The 24,188-nt window shown below is 37.0% G+C and overlaps 1 protein-coding gene across 7 annotated transcripts in view; it reads right to left on the bottom strand.

Annotated features, from left to right (window-relative positions):
- QSER1 (glutamine and serine rich 1) overlaps positions 1-24,188 on the bottom strand; it is a 79,963-nt gene that overhangs the window by 19,787 nt on the left and 35,988 nt on the right. For 5 of the 7 annotated variants that reach the window (XM_059874879.1, XM_010812730.4, XM_059874883.1 and 2 more), the window contains 5 exons: positions 19,630-23,322; positions 3,698-4,026; positions 2,783-2,899; positions 2,052-2,185; positions 431-648 (listed from right to left, as the gene is read on the bottom strand). In XM_059874879.1, the coding sequence (XP_059730862.1) occupies positions 431-648; positions 2,052-2,185; positions 2,783-2,899; positions 3,698-4,026; positions 19,630-23,322 (4,491 nt within the window). 7 annotated transcript variants of the gene reach the window in all.

The raw sequence follows: 24,188 nt of genomic DNA, 5'->3' as shown, positions 1-24,188 counted from the left end.
AACTGCTGAAAATTTCTTGTAAATGCTACACAGTAAGTTTGATGGCTGATGGATTTTTCCTGGTACATTTCTGTTTTACAACTGTCTCAGGTTTAATTTATAATGAAGTTAATTTCAATATATAAAGAGCTTACATAAATGCTCATTGGTGTCTTCAACAGTTTCTAATGGTGTGCAAGGGTTCTAAGGTCAAAAAGTATGTTAGATAACTGCTACGTATTTCAATCTTTTCACTTTATAAAAGAGAAACTAAGGCACAGTTACTTAGCTTAGTCATGGGCAAATATATGCCTAAGCAGAACTTAATGAGGTAGCTAAATTACCTAATTAAGGAAAAATAAATACATTTTGCATTGTCAGCATCATTGCTCCTCTCCATTAATGCAGCAAATCTCAAATTATCAAGGTATTCATTTCATGAAGAACTCACCCTCATCATCACTACTACTAGAGTGGATCTCAGGAGATGAGTCAGATTGGGATGATGAAAATTCTTCTTTCCATTTCTTCCTTTTCTTTGGTGGTGGTTCAGCCTTTACTTTTAGCTGTTTAACTTTGGGTTTCATGGAAGGGGCTTTTGTTGTTGCAGTTTTTGGTGTTGGAGGATCAGAAGTTTTACTGCTGTTACTTGGCTTAGCCTGAACAGTTCTGCAATGTTACAAACAGACTTCATTAACACACTGAAATCTTGTCTAATTCAAATAAATTAATGAGGGACTTCCCTGGTGGTCCAATGGTTAGACCTTTGCACCTCCACTGCAGGGGGTGCAGGTTCAAACCCTAGTTGGAGAACTAAAATCCCACAGGACACACAACTTGGCTAAATAAAGTAAATAATTAAATAAAAATTTAGAATAAAATTTTTTATATAAATAATTTAATTAAAAATAAACAGAAAATCGAGAAACATTGGTGAAAAAAAATTTAATCACCTCACCAATACCTCCAAAATAAAGTCTAAGCCCTACACAAGGCCAATGGTGACTGCTCCAAAATTCTCTTGAAATACACCCTTTAACACTGACATTCAACATATTCAGTTAGTAAGGGACTATATTAATTCAACCCCTATTATTTCTCTCTCTCCCTCCATTCCTTTCCCTTTATGAATTCATTTTTCCTGACTATGAGGCTGTATTGCAGACGACCAATGGACTTCTAGTCACATCTAGCTTGGAACATCAGAACTCTCACAGGCTCTGGTGGTGCCAGGTTTTGATATGGATTCTCAGGTGCACCTGTGCCAGAGTCCCCGAAGTAAGATTTGCTGTGCCCTGGTTTTGGAGATTTGAAGGAGAGGATAAATTCCATCATAGAGATAAAGTGGCTGTGTCCAATAAGCTGGAATCTTCATTAACTAGATCTTCTGAGCACTAGATTGAGAATATCATTAAAGAGAATATGGCTGGGTCATCACTTCCAAATTCATGGTTTTCCAAATTCATGCTCCAGACAAGCCAGAGTCACATTAACATATGATGACAATTCTAATGTAGTTGTAATGTACAGGCCTTAAACAGTTTTTTCTCATTTTAAATTTGACATTTTGTTATTTTCATTTTACTTTTAGGTTAAAAAAAGGGAACTAAGCAAGGTTATCTTTTTTTCGATTTTTTTTTTTTTTGCTGTACCATGTGCAGGATCTTAGTTACCTGACCAGAGAGAGATCAAATCTGCAATCCTTGCAGTGGAAGCATGGAATCTTAACCTCTAGATCATCAGAGAAGTCCCTAGAAATGCTATATTAATCTAGGTCATAAAGAGATGGATTCAAATCTTTAGACTGTAAATCTGATTATTTTCCACTATACTAGGGTGACACCAAAAGGACTCAGGGAAGAAAAAGGTATCCACCCCACCATGGTAGCCACAGGCTTTATAATTCCTGTCTCATTACTTCAAAAGGAATCACTTATGACATTAAGCAATGATTTTCAGACTTGTATATAATGGAAAAAAATAGTCTCTTTAATTGATGTAATTCTTTGTATATCACCAATAACAAGTTTTCCAATAATTATTACAAACATATTACATAAAATAATAAATACCTGATAGTTTGTGAAGGCTTATTTCTTGGCTTTTTGGAACACACTCTGACATACTCCTTTTTGTTAGTGTTTTCAATGAACTTCACATATATCCTTTTGTATTTACTCTTTGCATCTCCAAAATATCCAAGGTACTAAGGAAAGAAGCACTTTGAATTACTTAATTGTACATTCTGTACATAAAATATTCCCTTGTTGTCATGACAGACTGTCATAAAGTCATCCTTCAAAATGCAGCTCAGGCCAGGCTAATTGCACCCTCGATACAAATGATCCCAGCCTCATTCTGAACTGCAAGCCTATACATAGATGCAGTCTTCTTTGGCTAATCGCCAAAGGCTTACTTTCTCAATGCTATTAAACAACTACTCATGTAAAAAGGAATAATTCTGTAAGTTTTCTTGGTAAATCAGGATATTTGACTGGCAGAATAATCAATTTAAGTGTTTCTAGGTCCATAAGAATTCTTCCCACACTAATGTTAATTCCTTTCCATTATTTAAAAAAAAAAGAGTTAAGCCATTTAAGTAGTTGGTATTTATATATTAATTTTATTTTAAAATCAGAGCATCATATACTCTATAGTTAAAATTTTACGCTACTTATTAATATATCATAGATGCTCAATATAAATACATTAAACAATACATTTAAATTTATATCATTCTGTATTTTACCCAAGATCACTATCAAAAAATAGGAAGCTTAACATAAACAAGCATTTTACTTACACTATTTGTAGCAGCAAATTCTCTTTGCCCATCTCGAATTTCAGGAACAAACTTCTGTAATAAAGCTTTTTGTACTTTCCAAATAGCTGGGGGTTCTTTTCCTGTTTTTAAAGCCTCCTGTAAGAAGAATTAACGACATTTATAAAAACTAGCATTATATTCTAGATTTATAGACTCTGAGAGCTGAAAGGAATCTTAAAGAACTCCCTAGTTCAACCTTTTATCTTTTACCTAACTGAACTTTCGCAGTAATTCTTATACATCAGCTATTCAGTCTCTGCTTAAATTCTTCCAGAAACAGGGAGTACATATATACAAAGTAGCCCACTACCATTTTCTATAGCTATTGGAAAGTTTCCCGCTAATGATACATTGTTTCTGCAATTTTATTACATACAGTACATACATATTCAAAACCACCAGAAATAAATATGCTAATACTAACAACAGACAATTGCGAATGGAAGGAATACGGATAATTTAAATGTTATGTTCTTCATTGTATTTTTTAATGCCATTTCTCTCCACTGCAATTAAAAAATAAAATTAAAGCAGGCAAACATGGCTTATTCATGTTGATGTTTGGCAGAAACCAACACTATTCTGTAAAGCAATTATCCTTCTATTAAAAAATTTAATAAATTTAAAATTTAAAAAAAACCAAGCAAACAAAACCTCCAAAATAAGTGTTCTTAATACTGCTAAAATTTCTTACACGAAATTGTAATATTCTACAATTTGGAATTACAAAAAAATAGTCTAATGCTACTTTCACATTATATTCCTATTATTTTCTTTAAATTTTTAAATTACATAAATAACCATTTTCTCCAAACTTCATAATTCTTCAAAACTTAAATTAGATGCAAGGACCCCCTAAACTATGACCTTTAGACCTGGGAACATTCACATTACCTTAAAAGTCTCTATGTCTTCTATCTTTACCACAAACTCATCACGCTCTCTGTACTGGCCTTCTCCTCCACTTTCTGGGTCTTCCTCATCTGTAAAACCTTCTATGGCAACAGTGTCCTGTCCTTTGGCAAACTGGTCTGAAGGAAGACTGTCAAGTTCGATGGACTTTGGGGGCTCTGAAGAGTTTATGTTTTCTGGGGTCTTTACTGCAGATGGAGTGGAGTACAGAGTTTCTTGCTTAACTGCACCCACAGCGGTGGAGGAAGGAGCGGCAGTACCAGGAGCAATGGCAGTTGTGCTAGCAGTCGCCACCTGTGTGGCTTCTGAAACTAGATCAAGCAAATGCAAATTAGCAATACAAAATATTAAACATTTATTTGCTTTGAGTAAAATCTGCACATTTTACAAAGAGACTATTATTTTTGCCATCAAACTGTTTGAAACAATGAAATTAAAGAATGCTTGTTAGACGCAGAGAACGGACTTGTGGACACAGCGGGGGAACGAGAGGCCGGGATGGACTGAGAAAGCAGCACTGACATACATAACACCATGTGTGACACAGGCGACCAGTGGGCCGCTGCCGTGTGGCACAGGAGCCAGCCTGGCACCCGGCCACAGCGGGGGAAGGAGAGGGCGGATGGGCTGAGAAAGCAGCACTGACATACATGCACCACTGTGTGTGACACAGGCGAGCAGTGGGCCACTGCCGTGTGGCACAGGGAACCCAGCCTGCACCGGGCCACAGCCTAGAGGCAGGACGTGGGAGGATGGAGGAAGGCTCAAGAGGAAGAGGATATATGAATATACATATACATACATATATATATGTGTGTGTGTGTGTGTGTGTGTGTGTGTGTGACTGATTCAACAGTATGCAGAATGCTGTATGCAGAAACCAATACAACCCTGTATAGCAATTATCCACCAATTAAAAAATCAAAATAAAAAAAAGAGCATTTATTAACTTCTTAACATCTGGATGACAATTAGAGAACCTCCATCAACCTAAACTTACACCTAGTTCCTTTTAAGTAGCACAAAAATATTTCTAAAAGAACAGAGACAAAAAAGCGATGTAAGACAAGGGTCAGCCAAAGCTGTGAAGGCCTAGAAGAAGAAAAGCCAATGGAATGTGGGAAACAAAACAACACCCCTCAAATACTCTGAAAGAGCACTGAAAGCTAAATGAGAAGGATCATAAAGTAATATGAAAAACTGTATGCTAACAAATAACTGAGGTGAATGGGACAAATTCATAGAAAGACACAAACTATCAAAAGAACTCAAGAAGAAAGAGAACATCTGAATAGACCAACAACAAAACAATAAAAGAAATTAAAAACATCCCACAAAGCTAAGCACAGGTCAAAATGGGTACAAAGGTGGGTTCTATCAACAGTTAAGAATTAATACCAATCCATCATAAACTCCAAGAGATAAGAGGAAATACTTTCCAACTCATTCAAGGCCAGTATTATTCCAATACTTAAACTAGACAAAAACATCATGAAAAAACTATAGACCACTATCCCTTATGAATACGAACACAAAAATCTCTAGCAAAATATGAACAAATATATTTCAACATACAAAAGAAGTATTTGGGCTTCCCAGGTGGCTCAATGGTAAAGAATCCGCCTGCCAAGCAGAAAATGTAGGAGACATGGGTTCAACCCCCGCATCAGGAAGATCCCTGGAGAAGGAAATGGCAACCCGCTCCAGTATACATCATGACCAAGTGAGTTTTATCACAGGAATGCATGCTTGGTTTAACAGCTAATCAGAGACTTCCCTGGTGGCCCAGTGTTAAGATACCAGGCTTCTACTGCAAGGGATACAGGTTTGATCCCTGGTCAGGAAACTAAGATCCCCCATACTGTGCAGCATGACCAAAAAAAAAAAAAAATCAGCACAAAAATCCCTATGAAAATCCTAGCTGATTTTTTTTTTTTTTGCAGAAACTAACAAACTACTCCTAAAATTCGTATGGAAAAGCAAGAGAGTCAGAACAGTCAAAATAATCCTGCAAACGAAGAATAGATTTGGAGGACTCACATTTCAGAAATTCCAAATCATACCACAGTAATTGAATTTCAAAACTTAATTGCTCCTTTAGTAATTAAGGCAGTGTGATAGTAGCAAAGGATAGATATGCAGATCAGAAGACTAGAATTAAACTCCAGAAGTAAACTCTATATTTACAGTGAACAAGGGTGCCAAAACCATTCCATGGGGGAAGCATGAAAAGGCCTTTTGACAAATGGTACTGGGACAACTGGATAGGAATAAAGAATAAAGCTGGATGTCTACCTCATACCATATACAAAAATTCACTGAAAGTAGATTATAGTCATAAATGTGAAAGCTAAAATTATAAACCTCTTAGCTTCATGACCTTACAAGTAACAAAAGAAAGAAAAAGTTGGACTTGACCAAAATTGAAAACTTGTACTACAGCTGATGCCATCACAAAACTGGATAGATCACCTACAGAATGGGAAACACTGTTTATAAATCATACATCTGCCAGATATTAGTATCCAGAATATATAAAGAACTCTTAAATCTCAAAAAGAAAGACAAATAACCCAATTTAAAAAGTGAGTGAGACCTGTTTATCCAAAGATATATAAATTGTCGATAAGCACACGAAAGGCCACCCAACAATGTAAGTCAGTTGCATTAGATCAATGCAACTTCAGCAGATAACTGCAGTCTCGCAGTCTAACCTACTAGGATGGCTCTAAAAATACAGAAAACACATACTAGCAGACATGGAGAGAAACTAGAACCCTTGTACCTTGATGGAGAGAATGTAAAATGGTACAGCCACCTCGGAAAACAGTTTGGCCCCTTCTCAAAATGTTAAGGGTGGCACACAGGACTCTACAGTTGTGGCAAGCAGGCTTAGGTTCTCCAAGGCACGTAGGATTTGGTTCCCCAACCAGGGATCGAACCCCTGTCCCCTGCGTTTAAAGGAAACTGTGGTTTCTTTACCACTGGACCACCCGGTAAGTCCCCTGTTCTAATATATTTTTATGTTACTGTAACTATGTATCATGCTTTCTTCTTCAAAAATGTAATCCAATATATCCAAAGTATGATTTCAACACATAGTCATGTTGAGGGAAGCCCATCAAAAATGTACACAAATGGAAAAAAAAAATTTTTATGCCTTGTGACCAGAAGGATCTCTATATTATAAACACTTCTAACATTATAATGCTTGTACAGTAGATCCAAAGTAATGTTTTTCCAGTGTAATATATAAAACAAATGTAAACGTAAAAAGAATGCATCTTTTGAGTGGATGTGGGATTTAAAAATTATTAATTTATGAATTCATGGGTGAATATTACATATTGACATGGGTTTCATAACCAATTTTATTTTTATCCTTCATTTTATTGATATAAAAACTGGGAAACACTGTTGTTATAAATAATAGATAAATTAAGGAATAAAGGAGATTTTACTATACCAATGTCACTGAATTTTAAAAACATACTGTTTCTAAGTTACATGGCAAAACAAATCACATAGCTATCTAACAAAAACAGAGATACTGCCACCAGCAGACTCTCAGAAAAGGAAACTGTAATGGACACGCTTTAATCATAAGCAAAGTCATCCCAAAGAGAAGACACGAGGTGCAGGAAAGAACGGAGGGCAATATGGTACACGTGTGTGTGCTTAGTCGCTCAGTCATGTCCCACTCTGTGTGACCCCATGGACTGCAGCCTGCCAGACTCCTCTGTCCACGGGGACTCTCCAGGCAAGAATACTGCAGTAGGTTGCCAAGCTCTCCTCCAGGAGATCTTCCCGACCTGGGGATTGAACCCAGGTCTCCTGCATTGCAGGCAGATTCTTTACCAGCTGAGCTACCAGGGTAAATGTATAAATAAAACTAAATAATCATTGACTATTTTAAAAACTATTTCTTACTGAGTATTAATTAGAAAACAGGATAGAATTAAAACACACAGGGGAATTCCCTGGCACTCCAGTGGTTAGGACTCCTCTCTTCTACTGCTATGGGCCTGAATTCAATACCTGGTCGATATAACAAGCTGTGTCATGGCCAAAATGGAAAAAACAACAACAACAACATTAAAATACATGGTTATCTACCAATAAAAAGAGTGGGGCAAAGTGAGAGCATAAAATGGAGTTTTAGTGCTCAGAGTCTTTATGCTGTTCAGGAGAAAAATAAGATACTAACAGATTTCGAGGAGGTGAAAATGCATACTGTAATCCCTATTATAATCAGGAAAAGAACAGAAATATTTCATCACAGTCATCAGGGGGTAAGAATGAAGACTGACCATGTGTTGTTGATTATTGAAAGTGAATGATGCATAAACATGTTTAATTATATCAGTCTTTATAACTTTGTGTTTGAAATTTCCATAATAAAAAAGTTAGGAAAATATTTTATAGAAAGAATAGCTTCCAAGTTAGTGAAAGGAAAAACTTATCAATACTATATAATGTCCTTTATGAGAAGTTTTAAAATGAGCCAAAGAAAATACAGACACGTGTGGTAAAATTAGAAAAGCATGGAAGTGATTACCATCCAAGTCAGACAGTGTTTAGTTCTATAGATTATGACCTGGATCTACTTTAATACTCTATTTTTGAACTTTCTTACTTTCCAATGAGTAGCATTTAACACAGTAAACTTTCTTCTTTGCCTCACTCACTTTTGGCACATTCCACTGGTTTCAAAATATAATGCTCCACTGTTCTAAGAGGTTTGTCATTTCAGTTTTAATTTCCTTTTAAACCCATGAGTTATTCAGAAGTTATCAGAAGTTATTTAGAACTTTTAGGAAGAAAAACTTACTTTTTAATCTTTTTGTCCTTTTTTTGTTTCCACTTTTCTTTTGTGAAATTACTGCATTGTGGTTACGGAATATGTCTTAATATCTACATTTTCAAATTTATGAAACTTTTGTGTGTGTTTTCCTTATATGTATTGTATTTTCATACATAAGTTATGAGGGGCTTCCCTGGCAGCTCAAGTGGTAAAGAATCTGCCTGCAATGAAGGAGACCCGAGTTCAGTCCCTGGGTCCAGCAGAACCCCTGGAGAAGGAAATAGCAACCCACTCCAGGATTCTTGCCTGGAGAATCCCAAGGACAGAAGAGCCTGGGGGCCTTTGGTCCATGGGGCTGCAGAGTTGGACATGACTGAGTGACTTGAGCATGCACACTCACACACACGTAAGTTATATCTCCGAAGAAAAAAAGTTCTGAAAGAACAGACATATAGAAAATACACTAAAAATGCTAACAATAAGATTACTATAGCAATATTAAAAACAGAAATGGGAAAAAGATTTTATTATGATAAAAGGAAATATAACTGTAGTAAAATTTTATGCACCCAATTATATGGGTTTAAAACATCAAGGGAACAGTATTAGAAAAGCAATAAAACATAGTTGGATATTTTAACACACCTTTTTCAGGAATCAACAGATCAAGCAATCTAAAAACAAATAAGTATAGGGAGGATTTAAAAAAAAATTTTATTAAAAAGTTCAAACATACATAAAATTAGAGAATACAAACCCTCATATACCATAACCCAACTGTAACAATCATAAACATTTTGATATACTTCTTTTATTTTTCTGTCACCCCTATTATACCTGCTGGGATAGTTTAAGGCAAATTCCAGATCTATCATTTATTATACCTGCAACATATATATACATTTTTCTTAAATAACCTAATGTCATTTATTATATTAAACAAAAAATAAAGATATAAAGGCTTTGAACAATATTACCAATAAAATCTATTAGCACTTGATACTCAGGGGACATTTATAAAAATTGACATTTAGGAAGCTACTAACAAAATTTCTATAAATTTCAAAATGTAGGCATTACCTAAGCCATATTCCTTTGACCACAATAGAACAGGGCCATAAATTAATAATAAAGGACTATCAGCAGGGCTATAAATTATTAATAGTAATAAAGAAATAAAAACAACAAAAACTCCAAAAACCTACTAGGAAACAGGTAAAAATCCACTATTCTTAATAATTATTGGGTTAAAAAGGAAATCAAAACTAAAATGACAAACCGTTTAGAAAGGAGAGTGAGAAACATAACAAAGAAGCCAGAGGAATAAAGCCACAGTGTGGTGGCGGGCTGGGGGAACTTACAACTTCAATTCCATTCATTAGAAAGCAACAAAAAATACACTGGCCAATGAGAGATTATTCAACCCAGGGAATAGGAGGAAAAAGAACTGATAAAAGCAGAAATTAAGAAAAAGTGAGTAAAAAGTGATAGGAGCAAAAAAAAAAAAAAGTACTCTGGTTCTTTAAAAAGAACCATTAAATAGGCAATTGTTCCACAGATTGATAAGGAAAAAGACTCAAATAATAATCAAAACAAGAAAGAGAACATAAACTGCAGAACAGAGGAGACTGAAAACTTTTGAGGAAACACTATGTACAATTTTATAACAACAAATTTTAAAATCTAAATTAGAGAAATCATTTTACTAGAAAATAAATAAATAAACTGACCCAGATAGATCAAACTATCAGGAAAAAACTGTTAAGTCCCAGATGTATTCTTAGAAAGTTCCACCAAATCCCAGTTATATATAGCAAACTTTTTCAAATTTAAACAAATATAAAAGCTTTCCTAATTTAATTTATAAGGTTAGCAAATTCCTGAAAACAAAAGTGAACAAAAACACTATACACTAATCCCATTTATGAATCTAGATGTAAAGATCCCAAACAAAATACTAGCAACTTAAATCCTACAATGGACTAAAGTGATTCATCATGACCAAGCAGAGTTCATGGCAGAAATTTTAAAAAGGAGGTTCAGCATTAGGAAATCAAGTAACAGATTAATGTGGGAAAAAAGAAGGCAGATTTTTCAGAAGAAACTCAAAAAAGCATCTGACAAAATTTAATGCTTACTGTTAATGGGAAAAAAAAATAACTTTAAGAACTTCAAAAGAGAAGGACATTTTCTTAAAGAGTACAGTACATTAGAAACTGACAAATAATTTCCAACACTATGTATTTTACTAAATATCAAGGAGAAGGCTGGGATGCTTGCCATCATTAAACAACAGAGGCCTGAGCCAATAAGATAAATTACCCCCACAGAAAGAGAAAGATAAACTACCGTTATTTTTAGAAGATACAATTATCTATTTAAAAATGCAAGAGAATCAGGTGGAAAAACTGTCAAAATAAAAATTCAACAAAAAGGCCAAGACTTCCCAGGATAAGAAAAGAATCCCTGGTCCAGGAAGATTCCACATGCCATGGGGCAACTAAGCCCCTGCACCACAATTACTGAGTCCCTGCTCTAGAGCCCACGAGCCACAACTACTGAAGCCCATGTGCCTAGAGCCCATGCTTTGCAGGGAGAAGCCACCACGCTGAGAAGACCACGTACCACAACTAAGAGCAGCCCCAGCTCACTGCAACTAGAGAGAGCCATGCGCAGCAACAAAGATGCAGTAAAACCAAAAATATAATAAATAGATAAAATAAATTTAAACAAAAATACCAAACGCATTGAAGACATGAAAATCAACCAATGCCATACATTATCAGTAACTAATGAGAGAACAGTATCATGAAAATTGTATTTAAAATACTAAAAAAATACTATTAAGACTATAATATAGATTATCTATGTGGAAAAATGGTAAGATATTAAAAGACGTAAGATCTGAGTAAGTAGAACAACATTACATTCCATAAGTGGATGAGAAGACAGTATAGTAAAGATAACAATTCTCCCTTAAAATTAATTATGAATTCAATGTAATCACAATCAAAATCAAAACACTCAAGGGGCTTCTATTGGCCCATTATAGAACAGTTTGAGGATCAGAAATAACGACTGTAATTTGTAAGACAATAAATTTTTAAAAATTCATGAAAGGTTTCTGGTGCCAACTAAGATCAAATAAGTCCATTAGATCTACTTATTACAACTAAAACCGCTGGAGAAAACATAAAACGGAACTATCAGAAAACTATGAAAAGTTGGTAACTACAGGCAGATTGGGAAGGGAAGGCCAAATTGAAATAACAATCTTTATATAGAGAAAGATGTTTCCTCATTTTCTTTCCTCTCATCACCTGGCAGGTCTAGAGGATGGCCCCTATGCAGAACTATATAGGACACAGATAACAAAACTCCCAAGAAAATCTCTTTTTGGACAGAGGACTGGGAAAAGGAGACCCATGCAAGGTGAGAGTATGTGGAGGCTATGCCATTTCTTTTTTCTTCTCTTTCTCTTTCCCAGCCCTGCCCCAAAGGCAACCAAAGTCACAGAGCTGCAACACAGAAGCAGTAAACCCAACATCATAAACCTGGACAAAACTCCTGTCTTTTTGGAGAACCATAGGAACCTGGATGGGCCACGAGCTCCTATGGCATGAAGAGTAGAAAATGTTGTATGTCAATTATATCTCAATAAAGCTGAGGGACAATGTGTAGGAAAATTACCTGTTCTTTTTTTTCCTCCTCTCTCATTGCACTGCCCCAGAGGCAGTCCCAGTTACACAGAATCATAGTAAAGCATGGGCAGTTTTTACAAAGTCCAAGGAAAATTCCAGCTTTCTAGTCCAAATGACTAGGAAAGGAAACCCTGGGAGTTGGGCATGTAGGGAAATTCCCAGAGAAGAGAGAATTGAAGAGTGGTATCCTCTAATTCTGGACATGAACCCACACAAATCCTAGTTTCATGCTTAAACTGCAAATATGCAGAAGAGACCCAAACTAGTACAGCCAAGTCTTTGAGACCTAAACTGTAACAAAGTCTACCATGCATCCAAGTTTCAGACTAACTGCTGAGTCAGATCCAAAGAAGCAGAGCAAAGGCTTTCAAAATTGAACTAACATCAGACCACCACTCAAAGGTGAGACAGAACTTAAGGTCTGACTGATTGCTAAAACAAAGCAAACCAATATTCTCCAGAAGATTTTAACAAAATCCAGAATCTTACAGTATTGTATTCAAAATGTGCAGGATACAATTCAAGATTGCTCAATATATAAAGAACCAGAAAAATGTGACCAATTTTCAAAGGGGAAAGATAACGACCAGATGCCACTCTAAGGTGACTCAGATGTTTAAATTATCAAAGCCTCGAAGACAGCTATCATAACCGTGCTCCCTGAGGTAAGATAAACATATTTTTGAAATGAATGGAGATATGTAAGTTCTCGGCAGAGAAACTGGAACTAGAAAAAAAAACCAAATACAAATTTTAGAGTTGAAAAGAATATTTGAAAATATATGAAATAAAAAATACTCCCTGGGTAGACTCAGTAGTGAATTGAGAAGGTGAAAAAGTCAAAGAACTTGAAGATAGACCAATAGAAATGATAAAATCTGAAGAACAGAGAGGAAGAAAAGATTGAAAAAAATAAACAGAAACTCAGGAACCTGAGGAAAAATATAAAAATATTTTACTTTCATGTCACTGGAGTCCAATAAGGAAAGAGAGTTTGGTGCACAAAAAAGAATGCCTGCAAACTTCTCAAATTTGGGAAAAGATACACATTTTACAGATTCAAAAAGCTCAGTAAACTCCAAACAGGATGAACCTTATCCAGAGAAATAATTACACGACTGAAAGTCAAAGAAAAAGTTTTAAAAATGGAATACTTCTTTGGGCTGAAAGGAAATGATATCAGAGGGAAACATGGAGTATGAGGAATAAAGGAAGTACAAGAGCAATTATAAATATCTGGGTAAATACAATAGACTATTTTGTTCCTATTAAATTATTTAGAGTATGTATGATGGTTGTAAGCAAAAATTATTTCTCTATCAGGGCTTTCACCAGGACAAATATATATAAGAGCAAAGGTAAAGAGAGCTCTATGGTTTTTAGGTTTCGGCATTTTCTGTAGTAAAAATATTAACTAAGTGGATTGTAATCAGTACGTCAACCACTAAAAACATAACATGAAAAGATACAGCCAAAAAAAAAAAAAAAACAAAAAACCCAGAGATAAATTTTAAAATAGTAAAGAGTTCAAATAATTTTTTAAAGATAGGAAAGAGACAGGAACAAAAACAAAGAGGGAAAACAGGAAACAAAGAATGAAAGATTGAAAGATTGAACTATATTAATAATTATATTAAATGTAAATGGTCTAAACAAACTAACTGAAAGACAGAGATTACAAGATTAGCGTTTTAAAAAATGACAAAAGTGAACTATGTACTGTCTATAAAATACTCACATTAAACATAATGCCACAGATAGGTCAAAGAATGGAAAAAGATATATGCAGCCCATCAAAAGAAACCTAGAGTGGCTATAATAACAAAGCAGACTTCAGAATAAGGATTATTACCAAGGATAAAGAAGGATATTATATACTGATAAAAGGGTCAATTCACTAAGGCTTAACGATCCTAAATTTGTACACATCTAAAAACAGAGCTCAAAATACACAAAGCAGTAACTGATAGAAACAAAAAACAAAACAGACAAGTCCACAAATATATTTGGAAACACGGGAAATGCTCTCTCAGTAATTGACAGACCAAGTAAACAGATAATCAGTAATGAGATAAAAAATCTGAACAACACTAACAACCAACTTGCTTTAACTGAAATTTATACAACAATCCACAAAACGGCAAAATGCAATTTTCTTTTAAAGTACACTGGGACATTAATCAAAATCAGCCATATTTTGGGCAATAAAGCTAACCTTAACAGATTTAAAAGAACTGAAATTATACAAAGCAGAAATCAATAAAGGACAGGTGTCTGGAAAATCCCCAAATATCTGAAAAATTTGAAATATGATTCTAAATAACTCATGGACCAAAAAGAAAGCACCAAAAGAAATTTGAAAAACTTGAAAGAAAAAAAGCAAATAATAAAAATAAAGTTTGTGGGATATAGCTAAGCAGGGCTTAGAGAGAAGTTCATAACATTAAGTGCTTAGAGCAGAAAAGAATGGAGAAGGAAATGGCAACCTACTCTAGTAGTATTGCCTGGAAAACCCCATGGACAGAGGAGCCTGGTAGGCTGTCGTCTATGGGGTCGCAGAGAGTCAGACACGACTCAAGTGACTTAGCGGTAGCAGCAGCAGCAGAAAAAAATAAGAGGGGACATCCCTCGCGGTCCAGTGGTTAAGACTTCACCTTCCAATACAACAGGTGTGGGTTTGACACCTAGTTGGGGAGCTGAGATCCCACATGCCTCAGGGCCAAAAACCCAAAACATAAAACAGAAGCAATTTTGTAACAAATTCTAAAGACTTTAAAAATGATCCTCATCAAAAAAATCTTTTTTAAAAAAGAAGAGAAGTCTCAAACCAACAATTTAGGCTTCTGCCATATGAAAATAGACAAAAATAGAGCATAATAAACTAAAATCAAACTGAAAAAGGAATTAATGAAAATAGCAGAAATCAATAAAACTGTCAACAAAGGAGAAAAATCAATGAAACTAAATGCTTTTTCTGCCATCATTTTCTCCATAGACAACCCTATGGAATCTAATTTTTTAAGAATCTATTGGTTTTGTTTTTTTTTTGGCTGCACTGCAGGATCTTGGCTACTTGACCAGAGGGTGAACCTGTGCTCCCTGCCTCCCTGCAGGGGAAGCCGGAGTCTTAACTACTGGTTCAGTTCAGTTCAGTCTCTCAGTCATGAACTACTCTTTGCGACCCCATGAACCACAGCACACCAGGCTTCCCTGTCCATCACCAACTCCCGGAGTCCACCCAAACCCATGTCCATTGAGTAGGTGATGCCATCCAACCATCTGGACTGCCCAGGAATTCCCATTTAAAAAATATTTAAATCAGTTGTGCAAATTTAAGATCAACATATAAAGTTTAACTGAATTTTTATAATGTGCTGCTGCTAAATCACATCAGTTGTGTCCGACTCTGTGTGACTCCACAGACAGCAGCCCCCAGGCTCCTCCGTCCATGGGATTCTCCAGGCAAGAGTACTGGAGTGGGTTGCCATTGCCTTCTCCAAATTAATTATGAGGCAATTGATTAAGGGTTTCCCGGTAACTCAGATGGTAAAGAAACCACCTGCAATGCGAGTTCAATCCCTGCGTTGGGATGATCCTCTGTAGAAGGAAATGGCAATCCACTCCAGTATTCTTGCCTGGAGAATCCCCATGGACAGAGGACCCTGGTAGGCTACAGTCCACGGAACTGAAAGATTAAGCACACAGTGGTATGGCAATTAAGACAGTGTCACACTGATCAAAGTATAAAAATGTAGATCAGTGTGACAGAATTGAGAGTCCAGAAATAGATTCATACAAATACGGTCAGTGGGCTTCCCTTTGGCTCAGCTGGTAAAGAATCCGTCTGCAATACGGGAGACCTGGGTTCAGTCCCTGGGTTGGGAAGATCCCTGGAGAAGGGAAAGGCTACCCATTCCAGTATTCTGACTTGGAGAATTCCATGGACTGTACAGTCCATGGGGGTCACAAAGAGTTGGACATGACTGAGGGACCCAAAACCTACATAATTTAAAAAACAAGACAAACATGGTCAGCTGATTTTTGACAAAGATGTGAAAAGCAATCAATGGAGAAAGGACTGTCTTTTCAACAAATGTGTTGGAAAAGCTGGACGTCCATGTGCAAAACTTCAACCCATACCTCACATTTTATACCACCATCCCCCCAATTAAAAGGGATCCTAGGGGAGCCTGACGGGCTGCCGTCTATGGGGTCGCACAGAGTCAGACACGACTGAAGCGACTTAGCAGCAGCAGCAGCAGCAGACCTAAATACAAAATGCAAAACTTTAAAATTCCTAGAAGAAATCAAGAGAAAATTTTTGTGACTACGGGTTAGGCAAAGGTTTCTTAGGATACAAAAAGCACAAAGCATAAAAGGAAAAACGGATAAGTCAGAACTTGTTGAAATTTAAAACTTTTGCCCTTTAGAAAGATTTAAGACCTGTGGGAATTTAGAGGATATGAGCACTAATTCTGCCAGGACTTAACTTTCACAAAGTGATTTTGAAGAGGGTCTTCAAGGAGAACAAAAAGTATCTACTGGACTAAAAAACTGAGGAGGACCCAGGGAGAGAAAAACCTGTTCAAAAGGAGCTTGATTCTGAAAGGCATTCACAGGTCCAAGGAACAATGAGAAACTCATGTGTCACAGAAGAGGGGAAGTGGCAAGAGTGAGCAAAGAGTGAAAAGTGGAAAGGGAGAATTTTTACACATTATTTTAATTTTTTTCCATGGAGCACCAAGAAGTATTTCAAAAGCAGAGAATTAATAACTGATTTAAGAATTCCATGGGCAGAGGAGCCTGGCGGGCTATAGTCCATGGAGTCGCAAAGAATTGGACACGACTGAGCAACTAAAAAAAGCAAGAGAGTCCCAGAAAAACATCTATTTCTGCTTTATTGACTATGCCAAAGCCTTTGACTGTGTGGATCACAAGAAACTGTGGAAAATTCTGAAAGAGATGGGAATACCAGACCACCTGACCTGCCTCTTGAGAAATCTGTATGCAGGTCAGTAAGCAACAGTTAGAACTGGACATGGAACAACAGACTGGTTCCAAATAGGAAAAGGAGTACGTCAAGGCTGTATATTGTCACCCTGCTTATTTAACTTCTATGCAGAGTATATCATGAGAAACGCTGGACTGGAAGAGACACAAGCTGGAATCAAGATTGCCGGGAGAAATATCAATAACCTCATATACGTAGATGACACCACCCTTATGGGAGAAAGTGAAGAGGAACTAAAACGCCTCTTGATGAAGGTAAAAGTGGAGAGTGAAAAAGTTGGCTTAAAGCTCAACATTCAGAAAATGAAGATCATGGCATCCGGTCCCATCACTTCATGGGAAATAGATGGGGAAACAGTGGAAACAGTGTCAGACTTTATTTTTTTGGGCTCCAAAATCACTGCAGATGGTGATTGCAGCCATGAAATTAAAAGACGCTTACTCCTTGGAAGGAAAGTTATGACCAACCTAGATAGCATATTCAGAAGCAGAGACATTCCTTTGCCAACAAAGGTCCGTCTAGTCAAGGCTATGGTTTTTCCTGTGGTCATGTACGGATGTGATAGTTGGACTGTGAAGAAAGCTGAGCGCCGAAGAATTGATGCTTTTGAACTGTGGTGTTGGAGAAGACTCTTGAGAGTCCCTTGGACTGCAAGGAGATCCAACCAGTCCATTCTGAAGGAGATCAGCCCTGGGATTTCTTTGGAGGGAATGATGCTAAAGCTGAAACTCCAGTACTTTGGCCACCTCATGCGAAGAGCTGACTCATTGGAAAAGACTCTGATGCTGGGAGGGATTGAGGGCAGGAGGAGAAGGGGACGCCAGAGGATGAGATGGCTAGATGGCATCACTGACTCGATGGACTTGAGTCTGAGTCAACTCCGGGAGTTTGTGATGGACAGGGATGCCTGGCGTGCTGTGATTCATGGAGTCGCAAAGAGTTGGACACGACTGAGTGACTGAACGAACTGACTCTTCTTTTTTATAAAGATAAATGTGATTACAATATGGAAGATGGACTGGTGCAGAGACTGGTGGGAAGGATTCTAATGAGAAATCTGTTGCAATAGGCCCAAGCAAGAGATGATGAGTCCTCACAGAAGAGGAGGCAACGCATAAAGGGAGAACTTCAAAGATCTATTAATAAGCATCAGGTTGATGGTGGTGGTTTTAACTAAAAATGAGATAGTAAGAGTCGTCTAGAAAAAACTAGTTCTAGATTCATGTTTTATAACAGAGATTATAAAAGATTTGCTCTAAGAACATAAGAGGGAACATAACAGTAATTGCAAAGTATTCTGAATTGAGGGAGAAGAATGTAAAACCTTACTGTGATTAGCCACATCTGTTATGTTCTGACTTTGGCAATAATTTTCCAGTATGCTAATTTCCCTGTATAACAAAATGAGAATTCTTCAGAAATGTTTTAGCAGACTTAAAACTTTTGCTGACAAATGTATTAGCAGACATTTACATTAATAGATTATTTGGGATATCGGCTGTTTCATATCACTTTATTAGTTAAAAAGGTGGTCAAATCTGTAGAGAAGCTGAAAAGTACATCACAAAACAAGGTTTAACTCTCTATTCATACAAAAGCAGTAGGCAGGATTACAGGTGTTAGAACCAGATAAACCTGAGTATGATTTAAACCTGAATATGGATTCCAACTCTGCCATTTACTAATTGTATGGGCCCGGACAATTCATTTAGTCTGTTATATCATCTGTATATTGAAGATAACAAAGCACATCTCACGATACTGCTAATAGTTCCTGGCACAGAGGATTTTTTACTTAGCATGTTCTTTAAAACAATAACTTCTATACTGCTTGACAATTGTTTACATAAGACAATGCTTCTCAAAACAGTTCCTTAAAATGCTCCCTTAACTACAGAGAAAAGTGAAACACACACCTAAGGATCTGGGCATATAGTATGAAACCAGTGCAAAATTTTTAAAGTTTTGACTTAATTATATTAATCTGCATGCTGCACACAAAATAACCAATTTAATAGCAAAATGTTAATTTTTTAGGTAAAATTAGCATACAAAGAAAATATGCCAGTTTATATATAACAACATGGCCCTCAATATAATGTCCCATATCCATGAGCCACTTCAAGATGTCTCAGAATAGAAAAATCTGGACAGTGCACCATGTAAACTATGCTGCATGTGATACAAAGCTGAACAAAACCCAGAACTACCCAGGCTAAAACTCAGAACTTTCCTAGAAGCAAGGAACGTTAAAAAATACGTCTAAGATATCTGCCTAAGCATTCTGTCTTGAGAAACCGTAGACTTGCTTCAAGCTAAGAAAGCATAAAACTTGTTCCAGAGCCAGAAAAAAAAAAACAGAAAGCCATAATTATGAACTTCAAATTTAAAACTTTACCTGTTTTCTTCTTTTTATCAGAAGTAGCGTCTGAAGTATTTAAGGTAGTAGAGCTGCTTTTGTAAATATCATGACTGCATACCCCAGGATCATCTTCATCAGAAGAAAGTGAAGATAAATGTTCCAAGTTTTTAAGTTCATTATCAAGTTTTTCTGATGGACTGTTAGCCCCAGCCTCAGACACTAAAGGAGTGGGTGTCGCAGCTGCAGTCTTTGGAAGTGGTGGGGGACAAAATGTACGAACGGTCTGTGTTCCTGGTCGCCTAGTCCTGTTAGGCATTCTCACAGCAAGAGTGGAAAACTGCTGTTTGGGCCCAGATTTCAGAAAATCTAAGAAAGAGGCAATAAATCCAGTTTTGACTTCTGGTTGTTTTTCCTCTACTTCTTTGATCTTCTGTCTCATTTTTTCTTGATGCTGATAACCATCATGGCAGCTTTCTGAGGAAGGGGGAGTATATGGCAAATATATATCTGTTCCCCTTGGATTCTGGCGTTTGCCTTGGGCAGGTCTTTTCAGCTGTTTCTGATGACTGTTGTCTTCCTCTTTAGTGTGCCCTTTTCCTTTAGTTTTCTTCTTCTGGAGGTTAAAATGCATTAAATCTTGGTTTTCCTCTTCAATCTTGACACTGACTGTCTCCCCAGGCTGGGCCATGGCCAACACTGCAAGTGTATTCCTAGAGGAGTTCACCGACACACCACTGTCATCACCGCCTAAAGCGAATTCGCTCTCCGATGTAGCACTCTCTCCACTTATGCTTCTACTACTAGAAACGAATTCTTGATTTCTGTTATTATTTAATGTACTATCAACAGCAACTTCACTGTCTTCTTCAGGTTCATGACTGGTTGCAGACTGTTTCTTGAATGGACCAGAACTTTGCTCCTGCACTTCATGACCTGGTCCGACCACTGGTGAAGTTACTTTAGAAGCTTTATTTTGACCAGGTACTTCAACATGTTGTTGATCAAGAGTCATCTTTGACTGAAGAGTAGGTACTGGTGAAAGGTTTACAGTAACTTGATTTCCATTTAAGGAAATATCATTTATATTTGGTGGCGTTCCTACCGTAACTGCTATGGAGTTAAAATCTGATGTCACATGCCCGACATCCAATGACTGCTGAAAATGAGATTTAGAATCACCATCTTCAACAGCAGGAATGGTTTCATTTGAAGTTGACTTGGAGAAATCAGAAGGTGTGACCCCACAAGCTGCTGCTGTAGCTGCTAAGATATCATCTACGTTTGATAAAATATTTCTCTCATCACTGAGGAGCATTGCCTCTGGGAAACATATTGATCCAAGAGAAACAAAATGATTCTTTGAATCATGTTGAGTTGTTTCACTAAAATGGCCCTTTGTTGTCAGATGCTGCTGTAATGGTTTTGAAGAGTCAGAAAGGTCCATTTTCATAATTTCAGAATTTTGAGGATGGAGTTGCTGCTGAGAATGTTCACCATTGCTCCGAATAATATGACCATCCATTTGAAGGAAAGGATGCACTATTTGTTGAGGACTCTGAACACGCTGTACTTGTAAAGATGTCTTTATTTGTCCTAAACTTGCCTGCAGTATTGACTGCTGAAGAATTTGTAGATCACAGGCAGAATCTAAAAGGACCTGTGTATTAGGAAGAGATGCCTGATGGCCATGCCCCAAAGCATTGTTTGGAATTTGAATCTGAGATGAGGCATTAATTATTTGATCATGCTGCTCCTGGACCTTGGCTTCATGTACCTTCTGTATAAGAGAATGCTGCTGGTTTAGGTCTTTAGTATTCAACCGTATTTGCGGAGTTTGCATTAAATTAGTTGTCTTCTTAATATCAAGGGTTGCAGAACTATTGACTTGGCCAATTTGTTGGTTAAGTTGTGTCATTGAACCAACTATGTTTTCTTCTTTTTTAGACCCTTGTAGAGCAATACCAACCACCTGATCTTCAAGACAGGAATTACTTCTGGTTATGCTCTGAGAATATCGGTCATCTGCCTTTGATACCTTATAAGCTGACTCTGGAACGTTCATTTCCCCATCAGACAGCCTTGAGGTTGATGACTCAAGAGATACTTGTGGCTGTAATACCTGTAACTCTTGCATTGGAAAATCTTCCTCTTGTTTTGAAGACGTATAAACACTTGAGTCAAGTTTTCTTTCAGCATAAGACTTTGGATCAGGGGAAGGTAGGTTATTCTGTAAGGTCTGACAGTGAGTTGAGGTCGCAAAAGATGATGACTGGACAGCAGGCAAAAACTTTTGGGACTGGGGAGATGATGACCCTTGGGTCTGAGCATTTTGGGAAGAATGCATAGAAATAAAATTTTGAGTTGGACTAGCATCTGGCACATTCTGAGCCCGAGAGGCAGAAGAGTAGGAAAGAGAAGGGGCTGTTAACGTGAGGGACTGACCTGAAGCATAGCTTTCTGAAGGACTAACAACTGACAAAACTTGTGACTGAGATGAAAAACTAACCTGTGTCTGGCTAACTGGTGATAAACCCTGAGAATGACCAGATGCGTAACTCTGAGACTGGCTATCTGAAGACGGATCTCTTGTTGGAGCAGGGTAATTCTCATTTGTAACCGAAGACAACACCTCTTGCTGATTAGAAGAATAATTAAGTGTTGAATTTTCAGAGGTTATAGTCTGAGACGAGCCAGAGAAAGTCAATGTTTTATACAAGGATGGCAACTTCTCAACTTTGCTGGACCTATAAACCTGTGAATGAACAATAGATGGCACATTATGCGGCTGTACTAAACCATAGTTTTGAGACTGACTAACTGATAAAAGGCTTGGTAGCTGCGCTGTAGAATAAATTTGTGCTTGGCCTGATATTACAGAACTCTGGTTATGTAAAGGTTTGGAATAGCTTAGTGTTTGCACAGGAGGAATTATACTTGGAGGTTTGGGGGACTTGGTTGATGCTAGTGGTTGTTTTGTAGAACAGCTTTTTACTTTTGCAGTAGGATACCCTGACGATGGAATTGCAGATGAATAGGACTGAGCAAGTTCCACTGAGACCTGGGAGGGCTTCTGTTGCAATCCTCCATTGCTCACCTGAGTAGACTCTCCAATTGGGCTACAGGATAAAGATGACTGCCTGCTTGTTTCCTGAAAATTAACCCCACTTGCATTTGATAGATAACTGTGTAAGGAATGCTGTGAACCAGTCAGTTGTGCCTGAATAGACTGGGTACCTGAAGGCCGCTGATGGTGTTTAATAACACTACATTCTCGGAGAAGAGCTCTTTCAATGGAAGCAGTAGAACTAGTAAAGAGAGTTGAACCGTAGGCTTGAGGAGTTTGCTGGGCTCCACCAAGTGCTGAAGGCAACAAACTAAACTGAGGTTGTAAAAGATGGGGTGCAGACTCTTGAGCTGAGCGGTACGTTGAAGACTGAGGTGGTATGCTGTTACTTATCGCAGAACTGCCCAGGCGCTCAAATGTCAAAGCAGTTGGAACAGTTCCCTGGGAAGTCTTGATTTGAAGCAAAGGATCATGAGAACTTAAAATTCCATTTGATGTAGTGTTAAAAGTTGAATCCTGAAGCACCAAAGGTGAGGTGGTAGCAAAGTTTCTATTGCTGAAGGTGGTAGGATGCTGATAAGCAGGGAGGGCAGGGGATGGAAGCGTTCCAGTGGTTGGCAAAGGTCCAGTAACAAACAGCTCAGTTGGTGCTGAGGAATGCATACCTGTGAAAAGAAAACAAATACACTTATGCAGTTATAGCACAAACACTTCTATCTGTTCTCATAATACAGACTTGTAAAACTTACATAACCTTTAATCCACCAAAATCTCTTTAAAACTGAGAACTCTGACAAATTAGTTCTGCATAGATTCTAAAAAATACATTTCAAAATAGCTAGTTTTTATAAGGCAAAAACAAAACTACAAAGGTATCAGCAATTCATTTCTATTATTGTTATATAAACATGAGATTATACATATAGTCAGATAAATCATTTGAAACTTACGAAAATACTAAATATATATATATCATCTCTAGTGATTACTTTACCCTGACATTCCCATGCAAAACACCAATGAACAAACTAAAATGTTCATAACATTAAAACTGAAACCAAATTCCCTACATTTAATGTAATAAATATATCTAAAACTAATAGTGAGGTTAACACTGCAAAGTTTCTTTCATCAAAATACATGTATTTTTAAAAAATCCTTGCATTTCAAGTTTTGATTTCCTATGAACAACTTCCAATAACAATAGATGCATGCTTATACAAAAAGCTGATCAGAAATTAATGAAGTACTGTCAAGAAGAGATTGTTAACATTTCAGGATAGCAGTTTAGCCACTTACAGCCAAAGTAAAACCATGTATACCTTTTATGGTCCAAAAGCTCCTATAGAAATTTAGATCTATGGAAATTTACCCTATGGAAATAAGTGGACACAAAGATTCAAACAAGATACTCAGGACAGTTATTGTGAATAACAGGTAGAAACAACCTAAATGTCCATCAACAGGAGACTGGTAAAATAATTATGGCATATCCTAATAATACTGCTGCTATAACACTGCTTAGGCGAAA

Source organism: Bos taurus, chromosome 15, assembly GCF_002263795.3.
Source record: "Bos taurus isolate L1 Dominette 01449 registration number 42190680 breed Hereford chromosome 15, ARS-UCD2.0, whole genome shotgun sequence".
NCBI lineage: Eukaryota > Metazoa > Chordata > Mammalia > Artiodactyla > Bovidae > Bos > Bos taurus.
Note: the sequence above shows the minus strand (reverse complement) of the source record. Positions and strands in the feature narration are given on the sequence as shown.